The sequence below is a fragment of the Phoca vitulina genome, unplaced genomic scaffold (genome assembly GCF_004348235.1).
Source record: "Phoca vitulina isolate PV1807 unplaced genomic scaffold, GSC_HSeal_1.0 scaffold5, whole genome shotgun sequence".
NCBI lineage: Eukaryota > Metazoa > Chordata > Mammalia > Carnivora > Phocidae > Phoca > Phoca vitulina.
Window position 1 is genome coordinate 46,971,582 of NW_022589708.1, and position 12,237 is coordinate 46,983,818.

The 12,237-nt window shown below is 33.6% G+C and overlaps 1 protein-coding gene across 3 annotated transcripts in view; it reads right to left on the reverse strand.

Moving 5' to 3' along the window:
• The window catches only part of PCDH17 (protocadherin 17), a 98,411-nt gene that overhangs the window by 61,338 nt on the left and 24,836 nt on the right, over positions 1 to 12,237 (reverse strand). For 2 of the 3 annotated variants that reach the window (XM_032402900.1, XM_032402903.1), the window contains exons 2-3: positions 936 to 994; positions 630 to 802 (exon numbers count right to left, since the gene is read on the reverse strand). In XM_032402900.1, coding sequence (XP_032258791.1) covers positions 630 to 802; positions 936 to 994 — 232 coding nt within the window. The remainder of the gene's footprint in view (positions 1 to 629; positions 803 to 935; positions 995 to 12,237) is intronic. The other variant, XM_032402902.1, reaches the window with a different exon arrangement.

A 12,237-nucleotide genomic window follows, 5' to 3' on the forward strand; every position in this document is an offset into this window, starting at 1 on the left:
TTTTTAGAAAAAAAATATGTATTTATTAAGAAGTGTTTCTTTTTTATATCTCTATCAGGGTCAACAAGTACATGTTTATTTGACATCCATGCAGATTTAGATGTAATTCCAAAACAGGAGCCAAAACTCTGGCTTCGCTGTAATTTGACTCTTGAAAAACGACTCTGAAGCTCAAATTCATACTAAAAATAAACAAACATTGCTAAGAGCTACAAAATTCCAATCAGGTTTTCATTTTACCTAAAAGTGGTGAATTTACTAAATTTAATCTTGTAAATTAGTATATTAAGATGTGCATATCTAGCTAATACATGCCCTATTTTCCTTGTTAATAAAACACAAAATGGGAAAGGTTAGGAAATGTCCATAAAGATCCGAACAATCTAGTGACTTTGGTCAAGTTCTCATTTTTAGAAGATTACAGACTAATATCCATGGTCTTCCTTTTTCTGTTGTTACTGAGGTATTGAATAGCTGCTTTCTGTCTGGGACAAGCTCGGGATTTGCTGTTTCTTTTGATATATTATCAATGGTCCATTCCACCGTGATAAACTGCAACTCTAGTACTAATAGGTTTATAATGACTGCTTAAGCTTTACACTTTGTAAGCATTGGAAGGCTTCACTCACCTTGTTCAAGTGGTTGGCTTTTAGCTGAAGTCGTTTTCATCTTGAGTGCCTCCCTAACAGACATGTCACAGCAGGAGCCTTTGTTAGTGTCTTGGTCACTGTCAGCCTGATCACTGTCCCCGTGCCCACTGTCTCTCAGGCTGGCTCTTTCTGGGTCCTTAAACGTGGAGCTACTGAAATACATATAAAGAAAAAGAAGAGAAAGTGTTGTCTCTACGAGTTTGAATCTGAAGGGTAGTCTCTTGCAAAGCAATTTTGACACAAATGCAAATGGGGAAGCCGAGAAAGTTATTTAATAGGCCTTACCTTTGAACAAACTGCTGCCTGCTGCCCATGTAATTGGGCTCTGCGGGAAAATTGTCTGTCTGCGAAAGAGAAGGAAAAAAATACGTATAGTTGTACACTGGACAAATCTCCTGCGGAGCAACAAGATTTCCTAGTGGAAAAATGATTAATAATTCAAAAATTCCCTTAATCTTCAGATTTGTACATTTTAATTAAACTGGAAATTGCTGACATGTAATTATGTACTCAGAACAATTAAATGATTCCGGTCCACAAATTACCTGTTAAAGTAAACAATGAGCCTGTCATAACTGGCATTCTCTGTTCCTACCAGGATGGATCACACTGTCTGTGTAGTTTCATTACTTAGATATTAAGATTGAACATTTGTGGGAGGTGTGGAAAAATGACCTAATTTCTCCATATTAAAAGTGTGAATTATTTAATAATACTCATTTTTAAACATAATGACATCATCTGCTGGGATTCTATGCCCTCCTTGATGTAATATCACTTAAAGTCATCCATTCCTGAATTAAGAGATACAGGGCCTTTACTTCAAATTTTGCCAAAAACAATTACAAGCATGGCACATGTGGCTGAACTCATCTCTATAATTCATCCTCATCTACACTCCTAGTATGGCATTGAACTCGAACTAGACAGTGGAAAAGGGTATTACTTCTGGTTATTAAAAACAAAGTAAAATAAAAACAAGAAATAAAATGTTACTTAAAATATTGAGAGTAAAGACATTGAGAAACCAGGCTTGTTTTTGTGGTTGTTTTTACTGCTTCCAAACTGATGTGGAGGGCTGCCAAAAAGAACTGAATTCTCCTTGTATCATGGAACAGAGTCTTTTGGGAGAAAGATACTAGATCTTTCATAGATCTCCCTATACTGTACATTCATACACATCACTTCTTCTTGCAGCTGACTCAGCGACAAAGGTTCTCCTGTTTTCTGCATCACTTCATATCACACCATTGTGCTCTGAAGCAGCTACGGATTCGTGCAAGATCATCCAGCATGCAAGTATCAGTGACACCGGAGCATGCAATTCATGAAGAAGAGGGCCCAAGGTAAGGCTTAATGTAGTACAATATGTGTTTTCCTTATAAATAAAGCTAATTTAAACTAACAGTACCCTTTTTTCTTCCCATGTAATAATTTAATTTTGTGGCTTTCTTAAACTATTACTGGAAAGAAAAAAAAAACAGATATGTTAAGAGTAATAGCTAAAAGTACTACCTAAGTTTCACTGTCTGTTAAAAGTTGGGGGACAGGAAATACCCTCATAAATTTCTTAATCTATAATCTTTTTCTGTTGTTGTTCAAATGACCTTTATCAAAGTGCAAAGATGAAGGTAAACAAGGTCAATACATTTCTCACTTCTAATCCACTTTAACTAGTAGTTGGTAGCAAACATTTTTCATTAAAATGTTTTATTAGTTTTTAGATTCTGTGAAGCACCTTAATTTTTCTTTCCATAATGGCAAACTATCAATTCTTAAGGATAATGATCTTCTAGTAAAAATAATAGTGGAGGGGGTGGGGGAGGGGCGCCTGGGTGGCTTAGTTGGTTAAGCGTCAGACTCTTGATATCAGCTCAGGTCTTGATCTCAGGGTCGTGAGTTCAAGCCCCACACTTAAAAAATTAAATTAAATTAAATTAAATTAAATTAAATTAAATTAAATAATAGTGGAAAACAACACTGGGGCAAAATGTTTGTAAAAGAATTTTGCCAATTTTTAAAACTACAATTACTTAAAAACTCCACTTTTTAACTTAATAAAATCTGTTGAATTGGTCAAAAACATGTATGCAAACCATTATTGTTGTCAGTTAAAGACTAAGCCATGAGTATCTTAGAACAATTCAGAAAAACAGAATCATGGGTATTAAGGAGAGGGTAAAATGTGAAGTGAAAGTGGAAACTCTAGTCTTCATAAGTGCTATTATAAGTAACCTTGTGACTTTAATGGCTTTAATTAGGTGGAACATCACAGGATATGGATCCCTATTCAGTTAGACACAGGGAGACAGACTGGGAAACTTCCCTTCCTCTGTTCTAATAGGGACAGTGTCTGAAAGTGTTTGCCTATTGCTAAAGTTCTAAACAGCTCTGATAAAATACAGGACTTAAATGAAGAAATAGAATACATTTCCCCACTGAATGAAGAGTTATTTTTAAATTATGTGTATGTGTGTGCATGTGCATGTGTGTATGTATGTTTGCATGTATGCATCAGAGTGTTTGATGAACACTGAGCAAGAGTATTGCTATCAAATGTTATTTTGATGAAAATAGAAACATGAGAGGAAGTCATAAAAAAAAAGGGATTTTAGAAAAAAAGAAAGATGAAAAAAATAAAAGTAGGGAGAAAGGCAAGAGAAAAATAGAGAAGAGAAAGAGAGAAACAAAAAGGTATATATACTGTGGAGGAATGAGGGTGGAGAGAGGTAAAAAGGAATGTAAAAGAAAAAAAAAAGAAAGAAAGGTTGGTTTATTATCGGAGAATTTCACAAAGTACAACTTTTAAAAATTTGCAGCTTAATAAGTAGCAGAATATCAGAAGTTTACTAATAATGCCTGCATTTACCCATTAAAATAGGTAGAAACGTGAGAAATTGTATGTGTGTTTATAATTACTGTAATGAAATAGCCATTTGGCCTTTAACAAACATATAACTAACTCACTATAAAACCCACACTGGTTTTAATATAGAAAATAACATTTTCATTATCCAGACTCCAAGGGTGTCAGAAAACTCATTTAAAATAATCTGAATATAAAATAACTGTATTTGCATAGAAAAATGAAAATAGACCCAAAACAAAAGCCATATGTACCACAGCATCATTTAATTTAGAAATAGAAGGGCTTTAAGATATTTTCCAATAATGTACTCTAAAAATTTAGTTCTACCTTGCACATGTCTAAATCTTAACTTTTAAGTCTAAGAAGAAAGTAAAATTCAAGGTCAGACATTTGAAGCTTTTTAGGTCTCAGCAGAGTAATTAAATATGAATATTTGTAACTCTTGAAAACTTTATCCTCTTCCATACAAACTAATCATACAAACTAATGTTTTCCCTTCAAACTCAACTTGAATGCAGTAACCTTTACTTTTAAAACATATAATTTGTTTATTTTTTATTTTTATTTTTATTTTTTTTAAAGATTTTATTTATTTCTTTGACAGAGAGAGACACAGCGAGAGAGGGAACACAAGCAGGGGGAGTGGGAGAGGGAGAAGCAGGTTTCCTGCGGAGGAGGGAGCCCGATGCGGGGCTCGATCCCAGGACCCTGGGATCATGACCTGAGCTGAAGGCAGACGCTTAACCGACTGAGCCACCCAGGCGCCCCTGTTTATTATTTTTTTTTAAAGTACCTGGAATTAGTAGGTCATTACATAAAAGTTCCAAAATAAACACCTTAAAAACTTTAGAATATGATGATCTTTTTAATCTATTTCAGTCAAGTTACAAAGACAGAAGTTGGGGGATTTTTTAGTGATTATTTGCTCATAACAAAACAGATATGAACTATCTTATCAAACTGAGTCCACCCTCCTAGTTTGACTTCTTTGTTTTACTGTTATTTTGTTTGCTGAATATGAAAACTTAGATATTCCTTACTTTCCTTTGTACAGAAAACACAAAGAAATAAGCAAGTAACCACTTAAACAGACACACAAAGTGGATAAGTCTGCGTGATATGAAGGGTTTCTTTGATTATTTGCCTCTATGTATTTCTCCAAAAGTACTCAGTAGATTGTAGTCAATTTATAAATGATATTGAAAATCAGAATTTTTGTCAGCAGTAGTCAATAATAAACTATTCCTAAAGTATATCAGAATGTATATTTATATGGTCTACAATTTGCTCATCCTATTATAACTCTAGAAAACAAATCATAAAAACAAGCGTCCATGAGGAAGACCAAAAGGAAGCACCTACTGAAACTGAGCCATGTTGGCTGAAATTAGGTAAGTTCTTTATTTGTGGAAGTAGATTAATTTGATATGACCACTTACAAGTGCCTAAGAAAGTTGAGTTGAAAATGGATAGTAAAAGGAGTCAAAATAGATTTTTTTACTATTAAAATAGTAAAAATAGAAAATTTTAAAATATATAAAGCATTTGATAAAAGTCATCTATTAATGATAAAAATTCTCAGCAAAGTCAGAGTAGAAGGAAACTTCCTCAACTGTATATAGAGCATCTAAAAAAAAAAAAAAGTATAACTAACATCATGCTTACTAGTGAAAGACTGAAAGTTTTCACCCTTGGCTTTCACCACTTCTATTCACCATAGTACTAAAAGATCCAGTAAGTTCAAAAGGCAAGAAAAAGAAATAAAGGATAAATTAAAAAGGAAGGGGAAATTTTTCAGTTATTCTATTCACACATAATATTGTTTAGGCAGAAAAAAAGAAGGAATCAAAACAAACAAATCACAAACAAAACTTCTTAGAACCAATAAATAAGCTAAAGTTGCCATATTCAAGGTCATCACACAAAAATCAGTCATATTTCTGTATTCTAGCAATGAACTATAGAAAACCAAAATTTCAAAAGCAATACATTTATCATAGTTCCCTTAGAATCAAATGCTTAGCAAAGAAATATTCTCAAATAACAAGTACAGAATCTGTATCCTGAACATGACAAAAAATGATGAAATAAATCAAAGAAGACCTAAATAGATGAAGAGATATATTGTGTTAGTGGAGTGGAAGACTCAACATGGTAAAGATGTCAATGTTCCTCAAATAATCTATACATGTAACATAATAACATTCACATTTACAGCATGATTTTATGTAAATATAGACAAGATTTTAAAATTTGTAACAAGAAGCAAAGTGACTGTAATAGGCAAAATAGTTTTGAAAAAGAATAAAGTTGAAGGAATTACACTATTTTGAGACTTACTATGAAGCTACACTAATCAAGACAATGTAGTACTGTAGACAGAAAAGACACATAGATCAATAGAACAGAAGAGACTGCCCATAAGTAGCCCATAGAAATATGGCCAATTGATTTTTGACAAAGTTGCAAAGGCAATTCAATAGATAATTCAATAGAAATAAACCTTAACCTATACCTCACATTTATATACATACATATATATGTGTATATATACATATGTCAAAATGGATCATATGTCTAAATGTAAATGCAAAACTATAAAACTTTAGAAGGAAACTTAGCAGGAAATCTTTGCCACCTGACATTTGGCAGAGTTCTTAGACATGATACCAAAAAAGCATAATCCATAGAAAAAAAAGACCCAAACTGACACAGCAATTTGGCATTTACCTTAAAGAAATGTAAATTAGACTCACATGAAAGATTTGTACATAAATATTTACAGGAGCTGTTTTTGTCAAAACTGGAGTCAGCTCAGATATCTTTCAATAGGTGAACAGATAGACTGTGGTGCATGCATGCAATGGAAAACTATTTAGCAATAAAAAAATGAACTAGTGATGTAATAACATGGATGAATCTCAAAAGCATTTTGGTGAGTGAAAGAAGCCAGTCTCAAAAAATTGCATACAGGATGGTTCCATTTATAAAACTTCTCAAAAAAGAAAATATCAAAAACTGTTATGACAAAGAACAGATCAATGGATACCAAGGTTTAAAGTTGACTACAGATAGAGCATAAAGAAGCTTTTTAGGGTGATAGAACTATTTAGTATCCTGATTATGGTGGTGGTTTCATGAAGTTTTATATATACATGATTAAAAATACATAGAACTCTACACTCAAAAAAGGGTTCATTACTATATGCTAATAAAAGGTAATTCCAAATTAAATCTAAAATGACATCTGCATGTCATATATACTGAAGATCCTTCTATCTCAAAGAAGATTATAAAACTACAAGCTCTTTTATTAAATAACTACAATAAAGAATGTTTCTGAACTTTGTCTTTTAAAATTACACAGAGCCAACTTTTAAAACCTATGTAGAAATTCCATATTCATTTGGACAGACTACAGATGGATTCAGATATAAAGATCTATTTAGCCACACTAGCAAACCCAAGCAACAGTTCTATAAGACAGCCATCTTAATATGAATTATTTAGCTAAATTTTCATTTATTTCAAAGATGTTTTTCTTGTGTGCAGTTCCCGTTTTCCCAGCCATAACATAAATACTTCAAATGAAGTTTGCAGACTGCATTTATTGCAAAGGAACAGCTTTTTTTTTTTTTTCTTCTTTTAAGTAGGCCCCATGTCCAATGTGCAACTTGAACTTGTGACCCTGAAATCAAGAGTTGTATGCTTTACCAACAGAACCAGCCAAGCACCCAAACAAAGGAACAGTTTTTAGTTTTGTTTTGTTTTGTTTTTATTTCAATGCAGGAAAAAAACATGGCTACATTTTGAAGAACTGGGATCCATCCTCAGAAACGGTGAGTTTTTAAATTTAGAAAATGCCTTGTAAATTGATTCTACATTTGGAAGTGAATAGAATATCTTTGTAAAGACTCTAAAGACATTTAATTGAAATGATTAGTATCTAAGATGTGCTGAAGTGTATGCAAAATATCATCAAAATAATTTTGCAACTTTGGTGGTAAAATTAGGATATACTATTTAAAATGTGTGGTTTTATATTTTATATGAGATAATATATGAAAATTTCTTAGTTATCAAATACAATTCTTGTTATAACTTTTACATTAAAAAAATCCTACATGCAGCACTGTAATAATCATGAAATAATGATAAGTGGGTGTAAGTCTGGGCAATTTTAAAACAATATTTGGATTTCTAGAAAGTGAGACAACTGTGGGATGAGAAAAATAAAGACCTCATCTCTTTGAGTCTCATTTCTAATTAATTTCCAAGAAAAAAATATCAGAATACTATTTTCCAAAAGTATTCCTGCAAAAGGAAGAGAGAAAAATAATTCAAGCATTAGGAAAATGGATTGTACGTTAGTTTTCACCATCGTAGATGCTATTTCAGTAAATTCTAGAATTCAATCTGTGATTAGTGCAATCACTATGTGATATATATATATACACAATACCTTGGTGCTAATTTGCCAGTATTCTCTTATATTCCCCATTACAGAGTCATGGGGCAGTCAGGAAATTTCTTATGGAGAAAACAATTTTTGACAAACCAAACAGCTCTGGCATTTCCAGAATCACTGATGTGGAAACATAGGGAGCAGTGGTTCCTAAACTGCTGGTATCCTTGATATCCTTTTACCTTTTTATGTCTGTTTCTTTATCGAAGAAGAGACCTTTGAGACAGAGGCTCAGTGGGTAAATTAATTCCACAAACATACCTTTAGCTTGGACCCTAGGCAACATTTTAAAAATCCAGCATTCAACAATGTAAAATTCACAGTATCTGAGATGTGATCAGGAATTATAAGGTATGCAATAAACTAGGAAAATATAATCCACGGCTAGGAGAAAATCAATAAAAACAGATCCAGGCACGAAAAATATGATGGAATTAACCAAAAAGAATCTTAAAAATCTGTTAGAATATTAAAAATATGGTCGAGAACATGAAAGCATGAACTTGAGAGTGTCTCCTTAAATTTTGAGCCCTCAGTACCTCCCCTGTATCATCTTCATCTTGGGCCTCAAGGAGAGAAATAGATGATACAAAAAAAGACCCAAATGTAACTTGTAAAAGTGAAAACTACAATATTTGAGATTAAAAAATACACTAAATAGGACTGACAGCAAATTAGATACTGAAGAAGAAAAGATGCAGTATTTTGTACCAAGTTCTAAAAGCCTTTGCCTCAATAATTTTATATATATAATATTAAATTTATCCTTTGCGTTTGTACAAGTTTTACATATTTGTGTCAACATTGTCTTTTTAAATTTGTAATATACTAGAAAGTAGAGACAGGTATGTCAAATACAAGAAGGATCTCCCAAAGGTTGCAATACAAATATGAAGAAAGTTTTAATTCTAGAGGTATTGATTTAGAATACCTTTTCTTTTTCTTGTTAAAGAAAAGTGAAAGCATGTCCTTAACTCTTTGAAGTCATCATTAAGAGAGAACTTACTTCTTGCAAACGAATTTGGGGTTGGATGTGTAGTTATGGTGTTAAATCATATCATTATAGCTTCAGCTATACTAAGATGATCAGTGTTTTCCTGCTTCAGAGGTGTAGGGGAGTGGAATTTTGAAAGTTCTTTTGAATTAGGGACATAAGGTTGACTGCATATATTGATGCCATTGGGTTGAAAACAAAGCCAAACAAGTTGAACTTTTCCCTTAATTCAAAGGCACTACTTTTCACATTGATAGTGAGCATTCTCTTTGCAGCAGACTGAACACAAGGGAGAGTTAAGAGGTGAATAATTCACTTTAAGCCTTTTCATACCGACATTGCTTCTGATAGCTTTGCCTTCAACAGAATATATGGTGTGGTTCTTTCTACATTGCTGAAGTAGGCAACAGCATTTTAAGCCACCACTTATAAAGTTATCTGACAGCACCTATGGCTTTGGAATTTTCGAAGACCATGAGGTATGGCAATAACTGTATTTATCAATGACTTCCAAAATAATCCTTTTTATACAAGTATAGTGTGGTTGACATTTGTGTTTTGCAACTAAAGGCATAATAAAAACCCAAGGAATTCTTACCACATTTAGCAAAAACTAGCATTGCTTTGAATTAAAAATGAGAGGACAAGAACAGCCACATCCTGTATGCGAGCATTTTAAGTCTACTGCTCAATTAGGATGACTGGGATGATTTTTTTTTTTTAAAGTAATGTGGCTGTATATTAAAAGCTCTTGCGGGGCGCCTGGGTGGCTCAGATGGTTGAGTGACTGCCTTTGGCTCCAGTCATGATCCCAGGGTCCTGGGATCAGAGCCCCACATCGGGCACCCTGCTCCGCGGGAAGCCTGCTTCTCCCTCTCCGACTCCCCCTGCTGGTGTTCTCTCTCTCTCTGTCTCTGTCTCTCTGTCAATTAAATAAATAAATAAAAACTTGGAAAAAAAAAAAAAAAAAAAGCTCTTGCAAGCGTTAACTCTTTGGTAAATGACACTGATAACTTTAATAATAACTTGTGTGCCAGAATTTAATTATGTAATTTATGAATCTTAAAGAAAACCATCTTTGACAAGAAAGAAGAAAATTGAGATAATCAAAAGGTGAGAGGAGCGCTATTTGTTATTTATAAAAGCACACAGAATAGAGAATACTGTACATTCTTTTTTGATATTTGCTGAAGCTTGGAGGCCATAGGACACCGAGGTGCCACTGAATGTTAGATGTGCTTTCTCACTGGCAATGCCATAGAGTTATGCCATGAGTTGATGTCTTAGGGGAAAAAGTCCAAAATTCGAGTTGCTAACTTCAACATCTCCAATTAACCCATTCTCTTCAGTACAGTCAGCCTCTCCATGTCAATCTTAGCTAATATTTAGTCTTTTCTTTTTCTTCCAGTGATGGTAGTGGTCGTGGTGGGGGGGCGGGGAGGGGTTGAGAGTTCTATTCCTTTCTGTTTTTTATTTGTTTGGTTGGTTTTTGCCATCTCTCAGCCAGATATGTTGTCTTAGAAGACTCTCCTCTGCTTTCCTCTTATCATGCTCTTTTTCTGTCTCTATTAAGAATATGGAAGGATTGGGGCGCCTGGGTGGCTCAGTCGTTAAGCATCTGCCTTCGGCTCAGGTCATGATCCTAGGGTCCTGGGATCGAGCCCCGCATCGGGATCCCTGCTCAGCGGGAAGCCTGCTTCTCCCTCTCCCACTCCCCTTGCTTGTGTTCCCTCTCTCGCTGTGTCTCTCTCTGTCAAATAAATAAAATCTTTAAAAAAAAAAAAAAAGAATATGGAAGGATTATCCCACTGGAGGGAATACCTAAAACTGGATTCTCTGCAAATGGGCCTCCAAACTAAGCAGTCAAAGATATATGTAGCCAATGAAAAGTCATTAGAAGTCTGAACTTCTAGAACTCTGACATATGAAGAGAAAGAGAGAAAAGGGAGGGAGACAAATTGGTGACTTACGATTTTACTTATTATCCCCATGAATGCTGAGTTTTCTGCAAGATACATTTCCTTAAAATCTTATTTTATTAGGGTTAAAGAACTTGCTAAAGTAAAAGGAATTTTTTATAAATTGATTTATTTAGATTCAAACCAGTTTTCAGTCTAATTCATTTAGCTAATATGGACTTATTTTGAAATCTTACTGCACTGAATCTAAATTTATGTAAATCGTGTCATTGTGCACTTTCTGGGGTAGGAGGCTTGGAGTATGCTGCCCTCTATTAAGATCCACAAAACAGTATGAATGATATTTATTATTCATTCTTCCCAATTGCCCTAGAAGTCATAATAGTGTTACTGTCTACGTGGTTTCTTTAACAGAGAAACTACAGCTAACTAATTTTCATAAAATTACCCATCATATAACCGATTTGTTGCAGAACAACAACCCTTGCCGGTGACTGCCAGGACCAGTCAGTTGCTGCACTGCCTCTCTAAGACACAGAGAAAAATAAGGCTCCATCCCAATATTTTCAGAAGTAAGTTAATGAGAAATTAATGTAACTTGCCTTGAAGTGCTTTTAAAAATTATTGTTACACACTAAGAAAAAAGAGTGCTACTATCCCCCTAATAATAAGACAACTCATTGAAAAAGTCTGCGCTTTTACCTTTTTACACTTGCATGTTAAATTATTTGAATATGCTGAACATTATGTATAACTCCAATAACTAGATTTCTTTTCCTTTGGCCAATAGCATAAAAAGGTGATAATAGCCGTTCATTACCAAATATTCTAATGCATGCAGTAGATTTAACTGTATGATTACTTACCATCATGATAGTCATATAAATTGTCAAAATAGGCACTTTTGAACACTTACCTTTTAAAGTGTAAAAGAAGAAATTCAAGATATTACATTTAGTCAATCATTATGTAAAATTCCAAAAAAACAAATAACTAATTTAAAAGGTGAACCAAAACGTCTGTCTGTTATCCATTTCATCAGCTTATTTTTTCAAAATACACTCAAATTAAAAACATTATGAATGCAATGATTTTGATACACACAGTTCACCAGTCTTCCTCCCCCAAATATTAAATTTTTAATCATAAGATAAAGTCAATTATTATTCAGAGAATTCATTTTGCAAATGAAAAAATTATCAGCAAGATCAGATTCCTGTCTGATTTTGCATCTGTCTTTCAAATCATCACCTGTATAGGTATATTCCAGTTCCTAATAGGATTAAAAGAATAGAAGGAATTCAAGGTGAAACTGAATGATGCAACACCTTTCTCATTTT